The sequence below is a fragment of the Doryrhamphus excisus genome, chromosome 11 (genome assembly GCF_030265055.1).
Source record: "Doryrhamphus excisus isolate RoL2022-K1 chromosome 11, RoL_Dexc_1.0, whole genome shotgun sequence".
Lineage (NCBI taxonomy): Eukaryota > Metazoa > Chordata > Actinopteri > Syngnathiformes > Syngnathidae > Doryrhamphus > Doryrhamphus excisus.
This window is the reverse complement of record NC_080476.1, coordinates 1,633,386-1,650,757: the sequence shown is the minus strand read 5'-3', so window position 1 is coordinate 1,650,757 and position 17,372 is coordinate 1,633,386. Positions and strand designations below refer to the sequence as shown.

The window sequence follows — 17,372 nt, the reverse complement described above, 5'->3', positions numbered from 1 at the left end:
AATGAAGTGCTTTTTTGAACAATGGTTGTGTGAGCCAAGCAATAAAGTACATCACACTAAACGTGTTCCATAAGTGCCAAAACGCTCTTCGGAGGCCTTATTTGAGCGAGTGGAGTGCTTTTTTGGACGTGGCACACATGTGTCATATATGGAGAAAATTTTTACCACAAAGCCTATAGGTTGCTTGAAATACATTATCAAAGCGAGAGAAACACATTTTCTCATTTTAGCTGTAACTCCACAGCAGTGCTTCTCAGCCACCTGAAACTGTTGCAGATAGAACGGGATGCGAAGCTGCGTCAAGCACACTTCGAATGAGCTTCCTGGCACCTTCCGCTGGTTCACAATGACGCGCCGTATCATCCTTTGCTCACAATGTATTTGAGAGCGAATGAAGTGCTTTTTTGAACAATGGTTGTGTGAGCCAAGCAATAAAGTACATCACACTAAACGTGTTCCATAAGTGCCAAAACGCTCTTCGGAGGCCTTTGTTTGAGCGAGTGGAGTGCTTTTTTGAACAATGGTTGTGTGAGCCAAGCAATAAAGCACATCACACTAAATGTGTTCCATAAGTGCCAAAACGCTCTTCTCTGAGCGAGTGGAGTGCTTTTTTGGACGTGGCACACATGTGCCATATATGGAGAAAAATTTTACCACAAAGCCTATAGGTTGCTTGAAATACATTATCACAGCGAGAGAAACACATTTTCTCATTTTAGCTGTAACTCCACAGCAGTGCTTCTCAGCCACCTGAAACTGTTGCAGATAGAACGGGATGCGAAGCTGCGTCAAGCACACTTGGAATGAGCCTCCTGGCACCTTCTGCTGGTTCACAATGACGCGCCGTATCATCCTTTGCTCACAATGTATTTGAGAGCGAATGAAGTGCTTCTTTGAACAATGGTTGTGTGAGCCAAGCAATAAAGTACATCACACTAAACGTGTTCCATAAGTGCCAAAACGCTCTTCGGAGGCCTTATTTGAGCGAGTGGAGTGCTTTTTTGGACGTGGCACACATGTGTCATATATGGAGAAAATTTTTACCACAAAGCCTATAGGTTGCTTGAAATACATTATCAAAGCGAGAGAAACACATTTTCTCATTTTAGCTGTAACTCCACAGCAGTGCTTCTCAGCCACCTGAAACTGTTGCAGATAGAACGGGATGCGAAGCTGCGTCAAGCACACTTCGAATGAGCTTCCTGGCACCTTCCGCTGGTTCACAATGACGCGCCGTATCATCCTTTGCTCACAATGTATTTGAGAGCGAATGAAGTGCTTTTTTGAACAATGGTTGTGTGAGCCAAGCAATAAAGTACATCACACTAAACGTGTTCCATAAGTGCCAAAACGCTCTTCGGAGGCCTTATTTGAGCGAGTGGAGTGCTTTTTTGGACGTGGCACACATGTGTCATATATGGAGAAAATTTTTACCACAAAGCCTATAGGTTGCTTGAAATACATTATCAAATCGAGAGAAACACATTTTCTCATTTTAGCTGTAACTCCACAGCAGTGCTTCTCAGCCACCTGAAACTGTTGCAGATAGAACGGGATGCGAAGCTGCGTCAAGCACACTTCGAATGAGCTTCCTGGCACCTTCCGCTGGTTCACAATGACGCGCCGTATCATCCTTTGCTCACAATGTATTTGAGAGCGAATGAAGTGCTTTTTTGAACAATGGTTGTGTGAGCCAAAGCAATAAAGCACATCACACTAAATGTGTTCATAAGTGCCAAAACGCTCTTCGGAGGCCATCTTTGAGCGAGTGGAGTGCTTTTTTGAACAATGGTTGTGTGTGCCAAGCAATAAAGCACATCACACTAAATGTGTTCCATAAGTGCCAAAGCGCTCTTCTCTGAGCGAGTGGAGTGCTTTTTTGGACGTGGCACACATATGCCATATATGGAGAAATTTTTACCACAAAGCCTATAGGTTGCTTGAAATACATTATCACAGCGAGAGAAACACATTTTCTCATTTTAGCTGTAACTCCACAGCAGTGCTTCTCAGCCACCTGAAACTGTTGCAGATAGAACGGGATGCGAAGCTGCGTCAGGCACGCTTAGAATGAGCGTCCTGGCACCTTCCGCTGGTTCACAATGACGCGCCGTATCATCCTTTGCTCACAATGTATTTGAGAGCGAATAAAGTGCTTTTTTGAACAATGGTTGTGTGAGCCAAAGCAATAAAGCACATCACACTAAATGTGTTCATAAGTGCCAAAACGCTCTTCTCTGAGCGAGTGGAGTGCTTTTTTGGACGTGGCACACATGTGCCATATATGGAGAAAATTTTTACCACAAAGCCTATAGGTTGCTTGAAATACATTATCACAGCGAGAGAAACACATTTTCTCATTTTAGCTGTAACTTCACAGCAGTGCTACACAGCCACCTGAAACTGTTGCAGATGGAACGGGATGCGAAGCTGCGTCAGGCACAGTTGGAATGAGCCTCCTGGCACCTTCTGCTGGTTCACAATGACGCGCCGTATCATCCTTTGCTCACAATGTATTTGAGAGCGAATGAAGTGCTTTTTTGAACAATGGTTGTGTGAGCCAAGCAATAAAGTACATCACACAAAACGTGTTCCATAAGTGCCAAAACGCTCTTCGGAGGCCTTATTTGAGCGAGTGGAGTGCTTTTTTGGACGTGGCACACATGTGCCATATATGGAGAAAAAATTTACCACAAAGCCTATAGGTTGCTTGAAATACATTATCACAGCGAGAGAAACACATTTTCTCATTTTAGCTGTAACTCCACAGCAGTGCTTCTCAGCCACCTGAAACTGTTGCAGATAGAACGGGATGCGAAGCTGCGTCAAGCACACTTGGAATGAGCCTCCTGGCACCTTCCGCTGGTTCACAATGACGCGCCGTATCATCCTTTGCTCACAATGTATTTGAGAGCGAATAAAGTGCTTTTTTGAACAATGGTTGTGTGAGCCAAAGCAATAAAGCACATCACACTAAATGTGTTCATAAGTGCCAAAACGCTCTTCGGAGGCCTTATTTGAGCGAGTGGAGTGCTTTTTTGAACAATGGTTGTGTGTGCCAAGCAATAAAGCACATCATACTAAATGTGTTCCATAAGTGCCAAAACGCTCTTCTCTGAGCGAGTGGAGTGCTTTTTTGGACGTGGCACACATGTGTCATATATGGAGAAAAATTTTACCACAAAGCCTATAGGTTGCTTGAAATACATTATCACAGCGAGAGAAACACATTTTCTCATTTTAGCTGTAACTCCACAGCAGTGCTTCTCAGCCACCTGAAACTGTTGCAGATAGAACGGGATGCGAAGCTGCGTCAAGCACACTTGGAATGAGCCTCCTGGCACCTTCCGCTGGTTCACAATGACGCGCCGTATCATCCTTTGCTCACAATGTATTTGAGAGCGAATAAAGTGCTTTTTTGAACAATGGTTGTCTGAGCCAAGCAATAAAGCACATCACACTAAACGTGTTCCATAAGTGCCAAAACGCTCTTCGGAGGCCTTCTTTGAGCGAGTGGAGTGCTTTTTTGAACAATGGTTGTGTGTGCCAAGCAATAAAGCACATCACACTAAATGTGTTCCATAAGTGCCAAAGCGCTCTTCTCTGAGCGAGTGGAGTGCTTTTTTGGACGTGGCACACATATGCCATATATGGAGAAATTTTTACCACAAAGCCTATAGGTTGCTTGAAATACATTATCACAGCGAGAGAAACACATTTTCTCATTTTAGCTGTAACTCCACAGCAGTGCTTCTCAGCCACCTGAAACTGTTGCAGATAGAACGGGATGCGAAGCTGCGTCAGGCACGCTTAGAATGAGCCTCCTGGCACCTTCCGCTGGTTCACAATGACGCGCCGTATCATCCTTTGCTCACAATGTATTTGAGAGCGAATAAAGTGCTTTTTTGAACAATGGTTGTGTGAGCCAAGCAATAAAGCACATCACACTAAATGTGTTCCATAAGTGCCAAAACGCTCTTCTCTGAGCGAGTGGAGTGCTTTTTTGGACGTGGCACACATGTGCCATATATGGAGAAACATTTTACCACAAAGCCTATAGGTTGCTTGAAATACATTATCACAGCGAGAGAAACACATTTTCTCATTTTAGCTGTAACTCCACAGCAGTGCTTCTCAGCCACCTGAAACTGTTGCAGATAGAACGGGATGCGAAGCTGCGTCAAGCACACTTCGAATGAGCTTCCTGGCACCTTCCGCTGGTTCACAATGACGCGCCGTATCATCCTTTGCTCACAATGAATTTGAGAGCGAATAAAGTGCTTTTTTGAACAATGGTTGTCTGAGCCAAGCAATAAAGCACATCACACTAAACGTGTTCCATAAGTGCCAAAATGCTCTTCGGAGGCCTTCTTTGAGCGAGTGGAGTGCTTTTTTGAACAATGGTTGTGTGTGCCAAGCAATAAAGCACATCACACTAAATGTGTTCCATAAGTGCCAAAGCGCTCTTCTCTGAGCGAGTGGAGTGCTTTTTTGGACGTGGCACACATATGCCATATATGGAGAAATTTTTACCACAAAGCCTATAGGTTGCTTGAAATACATTATCACAGCGAGAGAAACACATTTTCTCATTTTAGCTGTAACTCCACAGCAGTGCTTCTCAGCCACCTGAAACTGTTGCAGATAGAACGGGATGCGAAGCTGCGTCAGGCACGCTTAGAATGAGCCTCCTGGCACCTTCCGCTGGTTCACAATGACGCGCCGTATCATCCTTTGCTCACAATGTATTTGAGAGCGAATAAAGTGCTTTTTTGAACAATGGTTGTGTGAGCCAAGCAATAAAGCACATCACACTAAATGTGTTCCATAAGTGCCAAAACGCTCTTCTCTGAGCGAGTGGAGTGCTTTTTTGGACGTGGCACACATGTGCCATATATGGAGAAACATTTTACCACAAAGCCTATAGGTTGCTTGAAATACATTATCACAGCGAGAGAAACACATTTTCTCATTTTAGCTGTAACTCCACAGCAGTGCTTCTCAGCCACCTGAAACTGTTGCAGATAGAACGGGATGCGAAGCTGCGTCAAGCACACTTCGAATGAGCTTCCTGGCACCTTCCGCTGGTTCACAATGACGCGCCGTATCATCCTTTGCTCACAATGTATTTGAGAGCGAATGAAGTGCTTTTTTGAACAATGGTTGTGTGAGCCAAGCAATAAAGTACATCACACTAAACGTGTTCCATAAGTGCCAAAACGCTCTTCGGAGGCCTTTGTTTGAGCGAGTGGAGTGCTTTTTTGAACAATGGTTGTGTGAGCCAAGCAATAAAGCACATCACACTAAATGTGTTCCATAAGTGCCAAAACGCTCTTCTCTGAGCGAGTGGAGTGCTTTTTTGGACGTGGCACACATGTGCCATATATGGAGAAAAATTTTACCACAAAGCCTATAGGTTGCTTGAAATACATTATCACAGCGAGAGAAACACATTTTCTCATTTTAGCTGTAACTCCACAGCAGTGCTTCTCAGCCACCTGAAACTGTTGCAGATAGAACGGGATGCGAAGCTGCGTCAAGCACACTTGGAATGAGCCTCCTGGCACCTTCTGCTGGTTCACAATGACGCGCCGTATCATCCTTTGCTCACAATGTATTTGAGAGCGAATGAAGTGCTTTTTTGAACAATGGTTGTGTGAGCCAAGCAATAAAGTACATCACACAAAACGTGTTCCATAAGTGCCAAAACGCTCTTCGGAGGCCTTATTTGAGCGAGTGGAGTGCTTTTTTGGACGTGGCACACATGTGTCATATATGGAGAAAATTTTTACCACAAAGCCTATAGGTTGCTTGAAATACATTATCACAGCGAGAGAAACACATTTTCTCATTTTAGCTGTAACTCCACAGCAGTGCTTCTCAGCCACCTGAAACTGTTGCAGATAGAACGGGATGCGAAGCTGCGTCAAGCACACTTGGAATGAGCCTCCTGGCACCTTCCGCTGGTTCACAATGACGCGCCGTATCATCCTTTGCTCACAATGTATTTGAGAGCGAATAAAGTGCTTTTTTGAACAATGGTTGTGTGAGCCAAAGCAATAAAGCAAATCACACTAAATGTGTTCATAAGTGCCAAAACGCTCTTCGGAGGCCATCTTTGAGCGAGTGGAGTGCTTTTTTGAACAATGGTTGTGTGTGCCAAGCAATAAAGCACATCACACTAAATGTGTTCCGTAAGTGCCAAAGCGCTCTTCTCTGAGCGTGTGGAGTGCTTTTTTGGACGTGGCACACATATGCCATATATGGAGAAATTTTTACCACAAAGCCTATAGGTTGCTTGAAATACATTATCACAGCGAGAGAAACACATTTTCTCATTTTAGCTGTAACTCCACAGCAGTGCTTCTCAGCCACCTGAAACTGTTGCAGATAGAACGGGATGCGAAGCTGCGTCAGGCACGCTTAGAATGAGCCTCCTGGCACCTTCCGCTGGTTCACAATGACGCGCCGTATCATCCTTTGCTCACAATGTATTTGAGAGCGAATAAAGTGCTTTTTTGAACAATGGTTGTGTGAGCCAAGCAATAAAGCACATCACACTAAATGTGTTCCATAAGTGCCAAAACGCTCTTCTCTGAGCGAGTGGAGTGCTTTTTTGGACGTGGCACACATGTGCCATATATGGAGAAAAATTTTACCACAAAGCCTATAGGTTGCTTGAAATACATTATCACAGCGAGAGAAACACATTTTCTCATTTTAGCTGTAACTCCACAGCAGTGCTTCTCAGCCACCTGAAACTGTTGCAGATAGAACGGGATGCGAAGCTGCGTCAAGCACACTTGGAATGAGCCTCCTGGCACCTTCCGCTGGTTCACAATGACGCGCCGTATCATCCTTTGCTCACAATGTATTTGAGAGCGAATAAAGTGCTTTTTTGAACAATGGTTGTGTGAGCCAAAGCAATAAAGCACATCACACTAAATGTGTTCATAAGTGCCAAAACGCTCTTCGGAGGCCTTATTTGAGCGAGTGGAGTGCTTTTTTGAACAATGGTTGTGTGTGCCAAGCAATAAAGCACATCACACTAAATGTGTTCCGTAAGTGCCAAAGCGCTCTTCTCTGAGCGAGTGGAGTGCTTTTTTGGACGTGGCACACATATGCCATATATGGAGAAAATTTTTACCACAAAGCCTATAGGTTGCTTGAAATACATTATCACAGCGAGAGAAACACATTTTCTCATTTTAGCTGTAACTTCACAGCAGTGCTACACAGCCACCTGAAACTGTTGCAGATAGAACGGGATGCGAAGCTGCGTCAGGCACAGTTGGAATGAGCCTCCTGGCACCTTCCGCTGGTTCACAATGACGCGCCGTATCATCCTTTGCTCACAATGTATTTGAGAGCGATTGATTGATGAAACACCTCAAGGGTGCGGCTTGGACACATCCTCAGTGAAGGACCTAGGGTCATTGGGTGTTTCGGGTCTTTGATCTTCAGACACCCTCACCTAGGCGACCCAACCGGGGGTGATCAGGCCCCGGTTTGTGTCCAAGCAGCGTGCTACTCCATGTGTCTCCCCTCTTGATCCACAGCCACCTCGAGGCTTTTTCGGCCGCCTCGCTGATGTTTTTGGTGGCCCTTCTTTCTTGCAGCCCTCTGATGCCAAGGAGCTTGAGTGTTCGATGCAACGACTGCCCTAGAAAGCCTCTGCAGCCCACTTCTACTGGCTCACAGCGGGCCCTCCAGCCACTCTCTCTGCACAACTCCACCAACTCCAGGTATTTGGCCTTCTTCCGCTCGTGGGCCTCCTCCATCCGGTCTTCCCAGGGGACTGTAAGTTCCAGCAGCACCGCTTGTTTTGTGGCGTCCGATGTTAAGACCAGGTCTGGCCTCAGTGACGTCCTGGCTATGTGCTCTGGAAACTTAAGTTGCCTCCCGAGGTCCACTCGCAACTTCCAGTCACGGGCTGTGGCTAGCAGTCCGGTCGGGACTTTATGTCCTGCCGGGTGTTTCTCCCCAGCCCTGACGAAAGTGATGTTTTGCCTAACCGGGGGCTGGTGCTTGCTCTGCTGAATCCCGGTGCAGATGGTGTCTGCTACTGCCTTCAGCACCTGGTCATGGCGCCACGTGTATCTCCCCTCTCCCAGGGCTTTCGGGCAGCAGCTCAGGATGTGCTCCAGGGAACCCCATGCCGAGCACAGTGGGCATGCTGGGGTTTCTGCTAGCCCCCAGCAATGAAGGTTTGATGGACTTGGGAGCACATCGTACACTGCCTGAATCAGGAACTTGAGTCTGGCTGGTTCCGACTTCCAAAGTTCTGACCAGGTGATCTTCCGTGCCGATGCCTGGTCCCAATTGGTCCATGCTCCTTGCTGGCGCATGGCCACTGTCCTGGTTCGGCGTTCCTCTTCCACCTCTGCACGGATCTCTCCCTGCACCATCTGACGTCTCTCTCGTCCCTGGGCCTTGTCGTAGCGTGGTCTTGTGTGGCTACCAAGACCAGCTCGTCCAACTGCCACTGACCCTACTAAGACGCCATGCCTTAGTCTTGCTTCAGCCTGGTCAACTGCCTCTTGCGCCCGCCACTTCCTCCCCGTTCTGACCGTGATGCCTGCGGAGGAGACTCTGGTGTCGGCTGAGTCCCTGTACAGCAGCACCTCTCTGGCTCTGGTGACTTTGAACTCCTCGGTCAGGCCAGTAAAGGGGAGTTGCAGCTTGTTGGTATTCCCATACAGGGCGATGCTGCTTAGACTCTTTGGCAAGCCTAGCCACCTGCGCAGGTACTGGCTGATGTTGCGTTCGAAGCCCTCCACAATGGATACTGGGACTTCATAGATCAGTAGTGGCCACAGGAGTCTCGGCAGGATACCATGCTGGTATATCCATGCCTTGAACTTCCCCGGGAGGCCCGACTTGTCCACTACTGATAGCCAGGTCTTCAACTCTGCGTTGGCTGACTGCACCGCTGCCTTGTCTTTCAGAGTGCTGTCGAAGATCTTCCCCAGGCTCTTTACAGGCTTCTCCGATACTGATGGAATGGGGACTCCATTCAAGTTGAAGCGGTGTTTATCCTCAACTTTCCCCTTCCTCAGGACCAGGGACCTGGACTTGGCTGGTTTGAACATCATCCTCGCCCAAATGATGCTCCTTTCCAGTCCCCGGAGAAGCCACCTGCACCCTGTCACTGATGTTGCTGTGACCGTCAGATCGTCCATGAAGGCTCGGATCGGAGGTTGGCGAATGCCGGATTTGGACAGGGGGCCCCTACACTCCACTTCTGCTGCCTTGACAAGCATATTCATCGCCAGTGCAAAGAGCGTCACTGATATGGTGCAACCAGTGGTGATGCCCTTCTCAAGGCGGTGCCATGCCGATGTTATTGTCCCAGAGGTGAACCTCAGACTGAAGCTGCTGTAGTAGTCCTGTATGAGTTCAGTGATCTTCTCTGGAACGTGGTGTGTTGTCAAAGCTGTTGTTACCAGTTTGTGTGGAATGGATCCGTAGGCATTGGCGAGGTCAAGCCAAAGGACTGCCAGATTTCCTCTGCTTTCTCTTGCCTCCCGGATCAGCTGGGTGACCACCCCTGTGTGTTCCAAACAGCCTGGCATGCCTGGAATTCCTCCCTTCTGCACCGTGGTGTCTATGTAAGAATTCCTCAGGAGGTACTCAGTTAGCCGGTTGGCGAGAATCTTGAAAAAGATTTTGCCCTCCACGCTGAGCAGGGAGATGGTGCGGAACTGCATGATGTTGCTTGCATTTTCCTCCTTTGGTATCCAGACGCCCTCTGCATGTCGCCACTGCTTGGCGACCTTCCCTCTCCGCCATACCACCTTGATGAGCCTCCACAACCTCTCCAGGAGTCTTGGGCAGTGCTTGTACACTTTATACGGCACTCCACTTGGGCCTGGGGCTGCGCTTGTCCGTGCTGCTCGGACGATGTTCCTGACTTCTACCAAGGAGGGCTCTTTGCTGTTGAACTGGAAGGAGGGTTCTGGTGGTGTGGTTATTCCTCTGCAGGGGGGCAGATCCTCCTCTCTCCTGTTATCACTGTATGTGTCACTGAGGTGCTGGTTTAACTCTTTTTCTGGGCAAGTAAGGGTCCCACTCCGTTTTTGCCCCAGCAGCTGCTTGGTAAATCCAAAGGGATTAGCTATGAAGGCTGTGCGCTTGCGTGCCCTTTCTCTGCCCCTTCTCCTGTGCCACTCAGCTCGTCGGAGGGAGATGAGCTTCTGCCTCAAGATGTCCCTGAGTTCTGCCAGGGCTGGTCTTTCCTCCTCACTTGCACTCTTGTACTGATGTCTTAGAGCCTTCAGTTCTTTCCTGAGCTGTGACATCTTAGTCTCGCGCCGGTTTGGTCTGGCGATGTTCTGAGTCTTTGGTTGTTTGGTACCAAATCTCTCAGCACCAATGCTGATGATCACTGTGCTCATTAACTGCAATCGTTGGTCTACTTCCCCTCTGCATGATGACTCTAGAGTAGCATCAACATCCTCGTCAAACTGGCGCCACTCTGTCTCCTTGTTTGCGGATGGCCATAAGACCCGGCGATGTTCAGATGGTTTGCTTGGTGCAGCATGTTGAGCTTGGAGGTTCTGGACACTGTGGGGTGACTCCGGTTCCTGCTCCTCCTCCGTCTCACCAGAGTCAGTACTGGGTGCTGGCTCTGTGCGTTGCTCAACTTGCTTCCTCCTTGTGCAGCCCATCCTGGCCTGGTGGATCCTCAGGCCTCTCAGGTTCTTACAGACCTTGCCGCAAAAACAGGTTGCTGTCGTAGTCGATAATCCGTCGCGTATGTCTGCTGCCGGGAGATCCGTCCGTTTGGGGTGCTCATCCTCCCCCCCTCTCGGGCACCCCTGGGGGTATCTTTCTTTAGGGCTTTCCGTAGCAAAGTGTGGGTGCTCCCTCACGGGAGCTGCAGCTCAGGATGCTAGCCTTCACTGCCCCGGTTGCTGTCTCTCCGTGCTGTCCACTGGCTCTCCAGTTGTCACCATACTTTCACGGTTGTCATCCAGTCTTTCCTAGAAGTCACTGGCTAGGCCAGACAGGTTAGATTGATGAAACACCTCAAGGGTGCGGCTTGGACACATCCTCAGTGAAGGACCTAGGGTCATTGGGTGTTTCGGGTCTTTGATCTTCAGACACCCTCACCTAGGCGACCCAACCGGGGGTGATCAGGCCCCGGTTTGTGTCCAAGCAGCGTGCTACTCCATGTGTCTCCCCTCTTGATCCACAGCCACCTCGAGGCTTTTTCGGCCGCCTCGCTGATGTTTTTGGTGGCCCTTCTTTCTTGCAGCCCTCTGATGCCAAGGAGCTTGAGTGTTCGATGCAACGACTGCCCTAGAAAGCCTCTGCAGCCCACTTCTACTGGCTCACAGCGGGCCCTCCAGCCACTCTCTCTGCACAACTCCACCAACTCCAGGTATTTGGCCTTCTTCCGCTCGTGGGCCTCCTCCATCCGGTCTTCCCAGGGGACTGTAAGTTCCAGCAGCACCGCTTGTTTTGTGGCGTCCGATGTTAAGACCAGGTCTGGCCTCAGTGACGTCCTGGCTATGTGCTCTGGAAACTTAAGTTGCCTCCCGAGGTCCACTCGCAACTTCCAGTCACGGGCTGTGGCTAGCAGTCCGGTCGGGACTTTATGTCCTGCCGGGTGTTTCTCCCCAGCCCTGACGAAAGTGATGTTTTGCCTAACCGGGGGCTGGTGCTTGCTCTGCTGAATCCCGGTGCAGATGGTGTCTGCTACTGCCTTCAGCACCTGGTCATGGCGCCACGTGTATCTCCCCTCTCCCAGGGCTTTCGGGCAGCAGCTCAGGATGTGCTCCAGGGAACCCCATGCCGAGCACAGTGGGCATGCTGGGGTTTCTGCTAGCCCCCAGCAATGAAGGTTTGATGGACTTGGGAGCACATCGTACACTGCCTGAATCAGGAACTTGAGTCTGGCTGGTTCCGACTTCCAAAGTTCTGACCAGGTGATCTTCCGTGCCGATGCCTGGTCCCAATTGGTCCATGCTCCTTGCTGGCGCATGGCCACTGTCCTGGTTCGGCGTTCCTCTTCCACCTCTGCACGGATCTCTCCCTGCACCATCTGACGTCTCTCTCGTCCCTGGGCCTTGTCGTAGCGTGGTCTTGTGTGGCTACCAAGACCAGCTCGTCCAACTGCCACTGACCCTACTAAGACGCCATGCCTTAGTCTTTCTTCAGCCTGGTCAACTGCCTCTTGCGCCCGCCACTTCCTCCCCGTTCTGACCGTGATGCCTGCGGAGGAGACTCTGGTGTCGGCTGAGTCCCTGTACAGCAGCACCTCTCTGGCTCTGGTGACTTTGAACTCCTCGGTCAGGCCAGTAAAGGGGAGTTGCAGCTTGTTGGTATTCCCATACAGGGCGATGCTGCTTAGACTCTTTGGCAAGCCTAGCCACCTGCGCAGGTACTGGCTGATGTTGCGTTCGAAGCCCTCCACAATGGATACTGGGACTTCATAGATCAGTAGTGGCCACAGGAGTCTCGGCAGGATACCATGCTGGTATATCCATGCCTTGAACTTCCCCGGGAGGCCCGACTTGTCCACTACTGATAGCCAGGTCTTCAACTCTGCGTTGGCTGACTGCACCGCTGCCTTGTCTTTCAGAGTGCTGTCGAAGATCTTCCCCAGGCTCTTTACAGGCTTCTCCGATACTGATGGAATGGGGACTCCATTCAAGTTGAAGCGGTGTTTATCCTCAACTTTCCCCTTCCTCAGGACCAGGGACCTGGACTTGGCTGGTTTGAACATCATCCTCGCCCAAATGATGCTCCTTTCCAGTCCCCGGAGAAGCCACCTGCACCCTGTCACTGATGTTGCTGTGACCGTCAGATCGTCCATGAAGGCTCGGATCGGAGGTTGGCGAATGCCGGATTTGGACAGGGGGCCCCTACACTCCACTTCTGCTGCCTTGACAAGCATATTCATCGCCAGTGCAAAGAGCGTCACTGATATGGTGCAACCAGTGATGATGCCCTTCTCAAGGCGGTGCCATGCCGATGTTATTGTCCCAGAGGTGAACCTCAGACTGAAGCTGCTGTAGTAGTCCTGTATGAGTTCAGTGATCTTCTCTGGAACGTGGTGTGTTGTCAAAGCTGTTGTTACCAGTTTGTGTGGAATGGATCCGTAGGCATTGGCGAGGTCAAGCCAAAGGACTGCCAGATTTCCTCTGCTTTCTCTTGCCTCCCGGATCAGCTGGGTGACCACCCCTGTGTGTTCCAAACAGCCTGGCATGCCTGGAATTCCTCCCTTCTGCACCGTGGTGTCTATGTAAGAATAAAGCGAACAAAGTGCTTTTTTGAACAATGGTTGTGTGAGCCAAGCAATAAAGCACATCACACTAAACGTGTTCCATAAGTGCCAAAACGCTCTTCTCTGAGCGAGTGGAGTGCTTTTTTGGACGTGGCACACATGTGTCATATATGGAGAAAAATTTTACCACAAAGCCTATAGGTTGCTTGAAATACATTATCACAGCGAGAGAAACACATTTTCTCATTTTAGCTGTAACTCCACAGCAGTGCTTCTCAGCCACCTGAAACTGTTGCAGATAGAACGGGATGCGAAGCTGCGTCAAGCACACTTGGAATGAGCCTCCTGGCACCTTCCGCTGGTTCACAATGACGCGCCGTATCATCCTTTGCTCACAATGTATTTGAGAGCGAATAAAGTGCTTTTTTGAACAATGGTTGTCTGAGCCAAGCAATAAAGCACATCACACTAAACGTGTTCCATAAGTGCCAAAACGCTCTTCGGAGGCCTTCTTTGAGCGAGTGGAGTGCTTTTTTGAACAATGGTTGTGTGTGCCAAGCAATAAAGCACATCACACTAAATGTGTTCCATAAGTGCCAAAGCGCTCTTCTCTGAGCGAGTGGAGTGCTTTTTTGGACGTGGCACACATATGCCATATATGGAGAAATTTTTACCACAAAGCCTATAGGTTGCTTGAAATACATTATCACAGCGAGAGAAACACATTTTCTCATTTTAGCTGGCACCTTCCGCTGGTTCACAATGACGCGCCGTATCATCCTTTGCTCACAATGTATTTGAGAGCGAACAAAGTGCTTTTTTGAACAATGGTTGTGTGAGCCAAGCAATAAAGCACATCATACTAAATGTGTTCCATAAGTGCCAAAACGCTCTTCTCTGAGCGAGTGGAGTGCTTTTTTGGACGTGGCACACATGTGCCATATATGGAGAAAATTTTTACCACAAAGCCTATAGGTTGCTTGAAATACATTATCACAGCGAGAGAAACAAATTTTCTCATTTTAGCTGTAACTTCACAGCAGTGCTACACAGCCACCTGAAACTGTTGCAGATAGAACGGGATGCGAAGCTGCGTCAGGCACAGTTGGAATGAGCCTCCTGGCACCTTCCGCTGGTTCACAATGACGCGCCGTATCATCCTTTGCTCACAATGTATTTGAGAGCGAACAAAGTGCTTTTTTGAACAATGGTTGTGTGAGCCAAAGCAATAAAGCACATCACACTAAATGTGTTCATAAGTGCCAAAACGCTCTTCTCTGAGCGAGTGGAGTGCTTTTTTGGACTTGGCACACATGTGTCATATATGGAGAAAAATTTTACCACAAAGCCTATAGGTTGCTTGAAATACATTATCACAGCGAGAGAAACACATTTTCTCATTTTAGCTGTAACTCCACAGCAGTGCTTCTCAGCCACCTGAAACTGTTGCAGATAGAACGGGATGCGAAGCTGCGTCAAGCACACTTGGAATGGGCCTCATGGCACCTTCTGCTGGTTCACAATGACGCGCTGTATCATCCTTTGCTCACAATGTATTTGAGAGCGAATGAAGTGCTTTTTTGAACAATGGTTGTGTGAGCCAAGCAATAAAGTACATCACACTAAACGTGTTCCATCAGTGCCAAAACGCTCTTCGGAGGCCTTATTTGAGCGAGTGGAGTGCTTTTTTGGACGTGGCACACATGTGTCATATATGGAGAAAATTTTTACCACAAAGCCTATAGGTTGCTTGAAATACATTATCAAAGCGAGAGAAACACATTTTCTCATTTTAGCTGTAACTCCACAGCAGTGCTTCTCAGCCACCTGAAACTGTTGCAGATAGAACGGGATGAGAAGCTGCGTCAAGCACACTTGGAATGAGCTTCCTGGCACCTTCCGCTGGTTCACAATGACTCGCCGTATCATCCTTTGCTCACAATGTATTTGAGAGCGAATGAAGTGCTTTTTTGAACAATGGTTGTGTGAGCCAAGCAATAAAGTACATCACACTAAACGTGTTCCATAAGTGCCAAAACGCTCTTCGGAGGCCTTTGTTTGAGCGAGTGGAGTGCTTTTTTGAACAATGGTTGTGTGTGCCAAGCAATAAAGCACATCATACTAAATGTGTTCCATAAGTGCCAAAACGCTCTTCTCTGAGCGAGTGGAGTGCTTTTTTGGACGTGGCACACATGTGCCATATATGCAGAAAATTTTTACCACAAAGCCTATAGGTTGCTTGAAATACATTATCACAGCGAGAGAAACAAATTTTCTCATTTTAGCTGTAACTTCACAGCAGTGCTACACAGCCACCTGAAACTGTTGCAGATAGAACGGGATGCGAAGCTGCGTCAGGCACAGTTGGAATGAGCCTCCTGGCACCTTCCGCTGGTTCACAATGACGCGCCGTATCATCCTTTGCTCACAATGTATTTGAGAGCGAACAAAGTGCTTTTTTGAACAATGGTTGTGTGAGCCAAGCAATAAAGCACATCACACTAAATGTGTTCCATAAGTGCCAAAACGCTCTTCTCTGAGCGAGTGGAGTGCTTTTTTGGACATGGCACACATGTGCCATATATGGAGAAAAATTTTACCACAAAGCCCATAGGTTGCTTGAAATACATTATCACAGCGAGAGAAACACATTTTCTCATTTTAGCTGTAACTCCACAGCAGTGCTTCTCAGCCACCTGAAACTGTTGCAGATAGAACGGGATGCCAAGCTGCGTCAAGCACACTGGGAATGGGCCTCCTGGCACCTTCTGCTGGTTCACAATGACGCGCCGTATCATCTTTTGCTCACAATGTATTTGAGAGCGAATGAAGTGCTTTTTTGAACAATGGTTGTGTGAGCCAAAGCAATAAAGCACATCACACTAAATGTGTTCATAAGTGCCAAAACGCTCTTCTCTGAGCGAGTGGAGTGCTTTTTTGGACGTGGCACACATGTGTCATATATGGAGAAAAATTTTACCACAAAGCCTATAGGTTGCTTGAAATACATTATCACAGCGAGAGAAACAAATTTTCTCATTTTAGCTGTAACTTCACAGCAGTGCTACACAGCCACCTGAAACTGTTGCAGATAGAACGGGATGCGAAGCTGCGTCAAGCACACTTGGAATGGGCCTCCTGGCACCTTCTGCTGGTTCACAATGACGCGCCGTATCATCCTTTGCTCACAATGTATTTGAGAGCGAATGAAGTGCTTTTTTGAACAATGGTTGTGTGAGCCAAGCAATAAAGTACATCACACTAAACGTGTTCCATCAGTGCCAAAACGCTCTTCGGAGGCCTTATTTGAGCGAGTGGAGTGCTTTTTTGGACGTGGCACACATGTGTCATATATGGAGAAAATTTTTACCACAAAGCCTATAGGTTGCTTGAAATACATTATCAAAGCGAGAGAAACACATTTTCTCATTTTAGCTGTAACTCCACAGCAGTGCTTCTCAGCCACCTGAAACTGTTGCATATAGAACGGGATGCGAAGCTGCGTCAGGCACGCTTAGAATGAGCCTCCTGGCACCTTCCGCTGGTTCACAATGACGCGCCGTATCATCTTTTGCTCACAATGTATTTGAGAGCGAATGAAGTGCTTTTTTGAACAATGGTTGTGTGAGACAACGCAATAAAGCACATCACACTAAATGTGTTCATAAGTGCCAAAACGCTCTTCGGAGGCCTTATTTGAGCGAGTGGAGTGCTTTTTTGGACGTGGCACACATGTGTCATATATGGAGAAAATTTTTACCACAAAGCCTATAGGTTGCTTGAAATACATTATCAAAGCGAGAGAAACACATTTTCTCATTTTAGCTGTAACTCCACAGCAGTGCTTCTCAGCCACCTGAAACTGTTGCAGATAGAACGGGATGAGAAGCTGCGTCAAGCACACTTGGAATGAGCTTCCTGGCACCTTCCGCTGGTTCACAATGACGCGCCGTATCATCCTTTGCTCACAATGTATTTGAGAGCGAATGAAGTGCTTTTTTGAACAATGGTTGTGTGAGCCAAGCAATAAAGTACATCACACTAAACGTGTTCCATCAGTGCCAAAACGCTCTTCGGAGGCCTTATTTGAGCGAGTGGAGTGCTTTTTTGGACGTGGCACACATGTGTCATATATGGA

At 48.1% G+C, this 17,372-nt stretch overlaps 2 protein-coding genes across 2 annotated transcripts in view; both read right to left on the bottom strand.

Moving 5' to 3' along the window:
- Positions 1 to 7,451: 7,451 nt before the first annotated feature.
- Positions 7,452 to 10,804, bottom strand: LOC131138512 (uncharacterized). Its single transcript, XM_058087482.1, has one exon. The coding sequence runs from the start codon at positions 10,668 to 10,670 to the stop codon at positions 7,461 to 7,463; it is 3,210 nt and encodes a 1,069-aa protein (XP_057943465.1). The 5' UTR covers positions 10,671 to 10,804; the 3' UTR covers positions 7,452 to 7,460.
- Positions 10,805 to 11,091: 287 nt separating this feature from the next.
- The window catches only part of LOC131138263 (uncharacterized), a 47,928-nt gene continuing 41,647 nt past the window's right edge, over positions 11,092 to 17,372 (bottom strand). Inside the window, exon 2 of the mRNA XM_058087057.1 lies at positions 11,092 to 13,275. Within this exon, the coding sequence (XP_057943040.1) occupies positions 11,102 to 13,275 (2,174 nt within the window). The 3' untranslated portion in view covers positions 11,092 to 11,101. The remainder of the gene's footprint in view (positions 13,276 to 17,372) is intronic.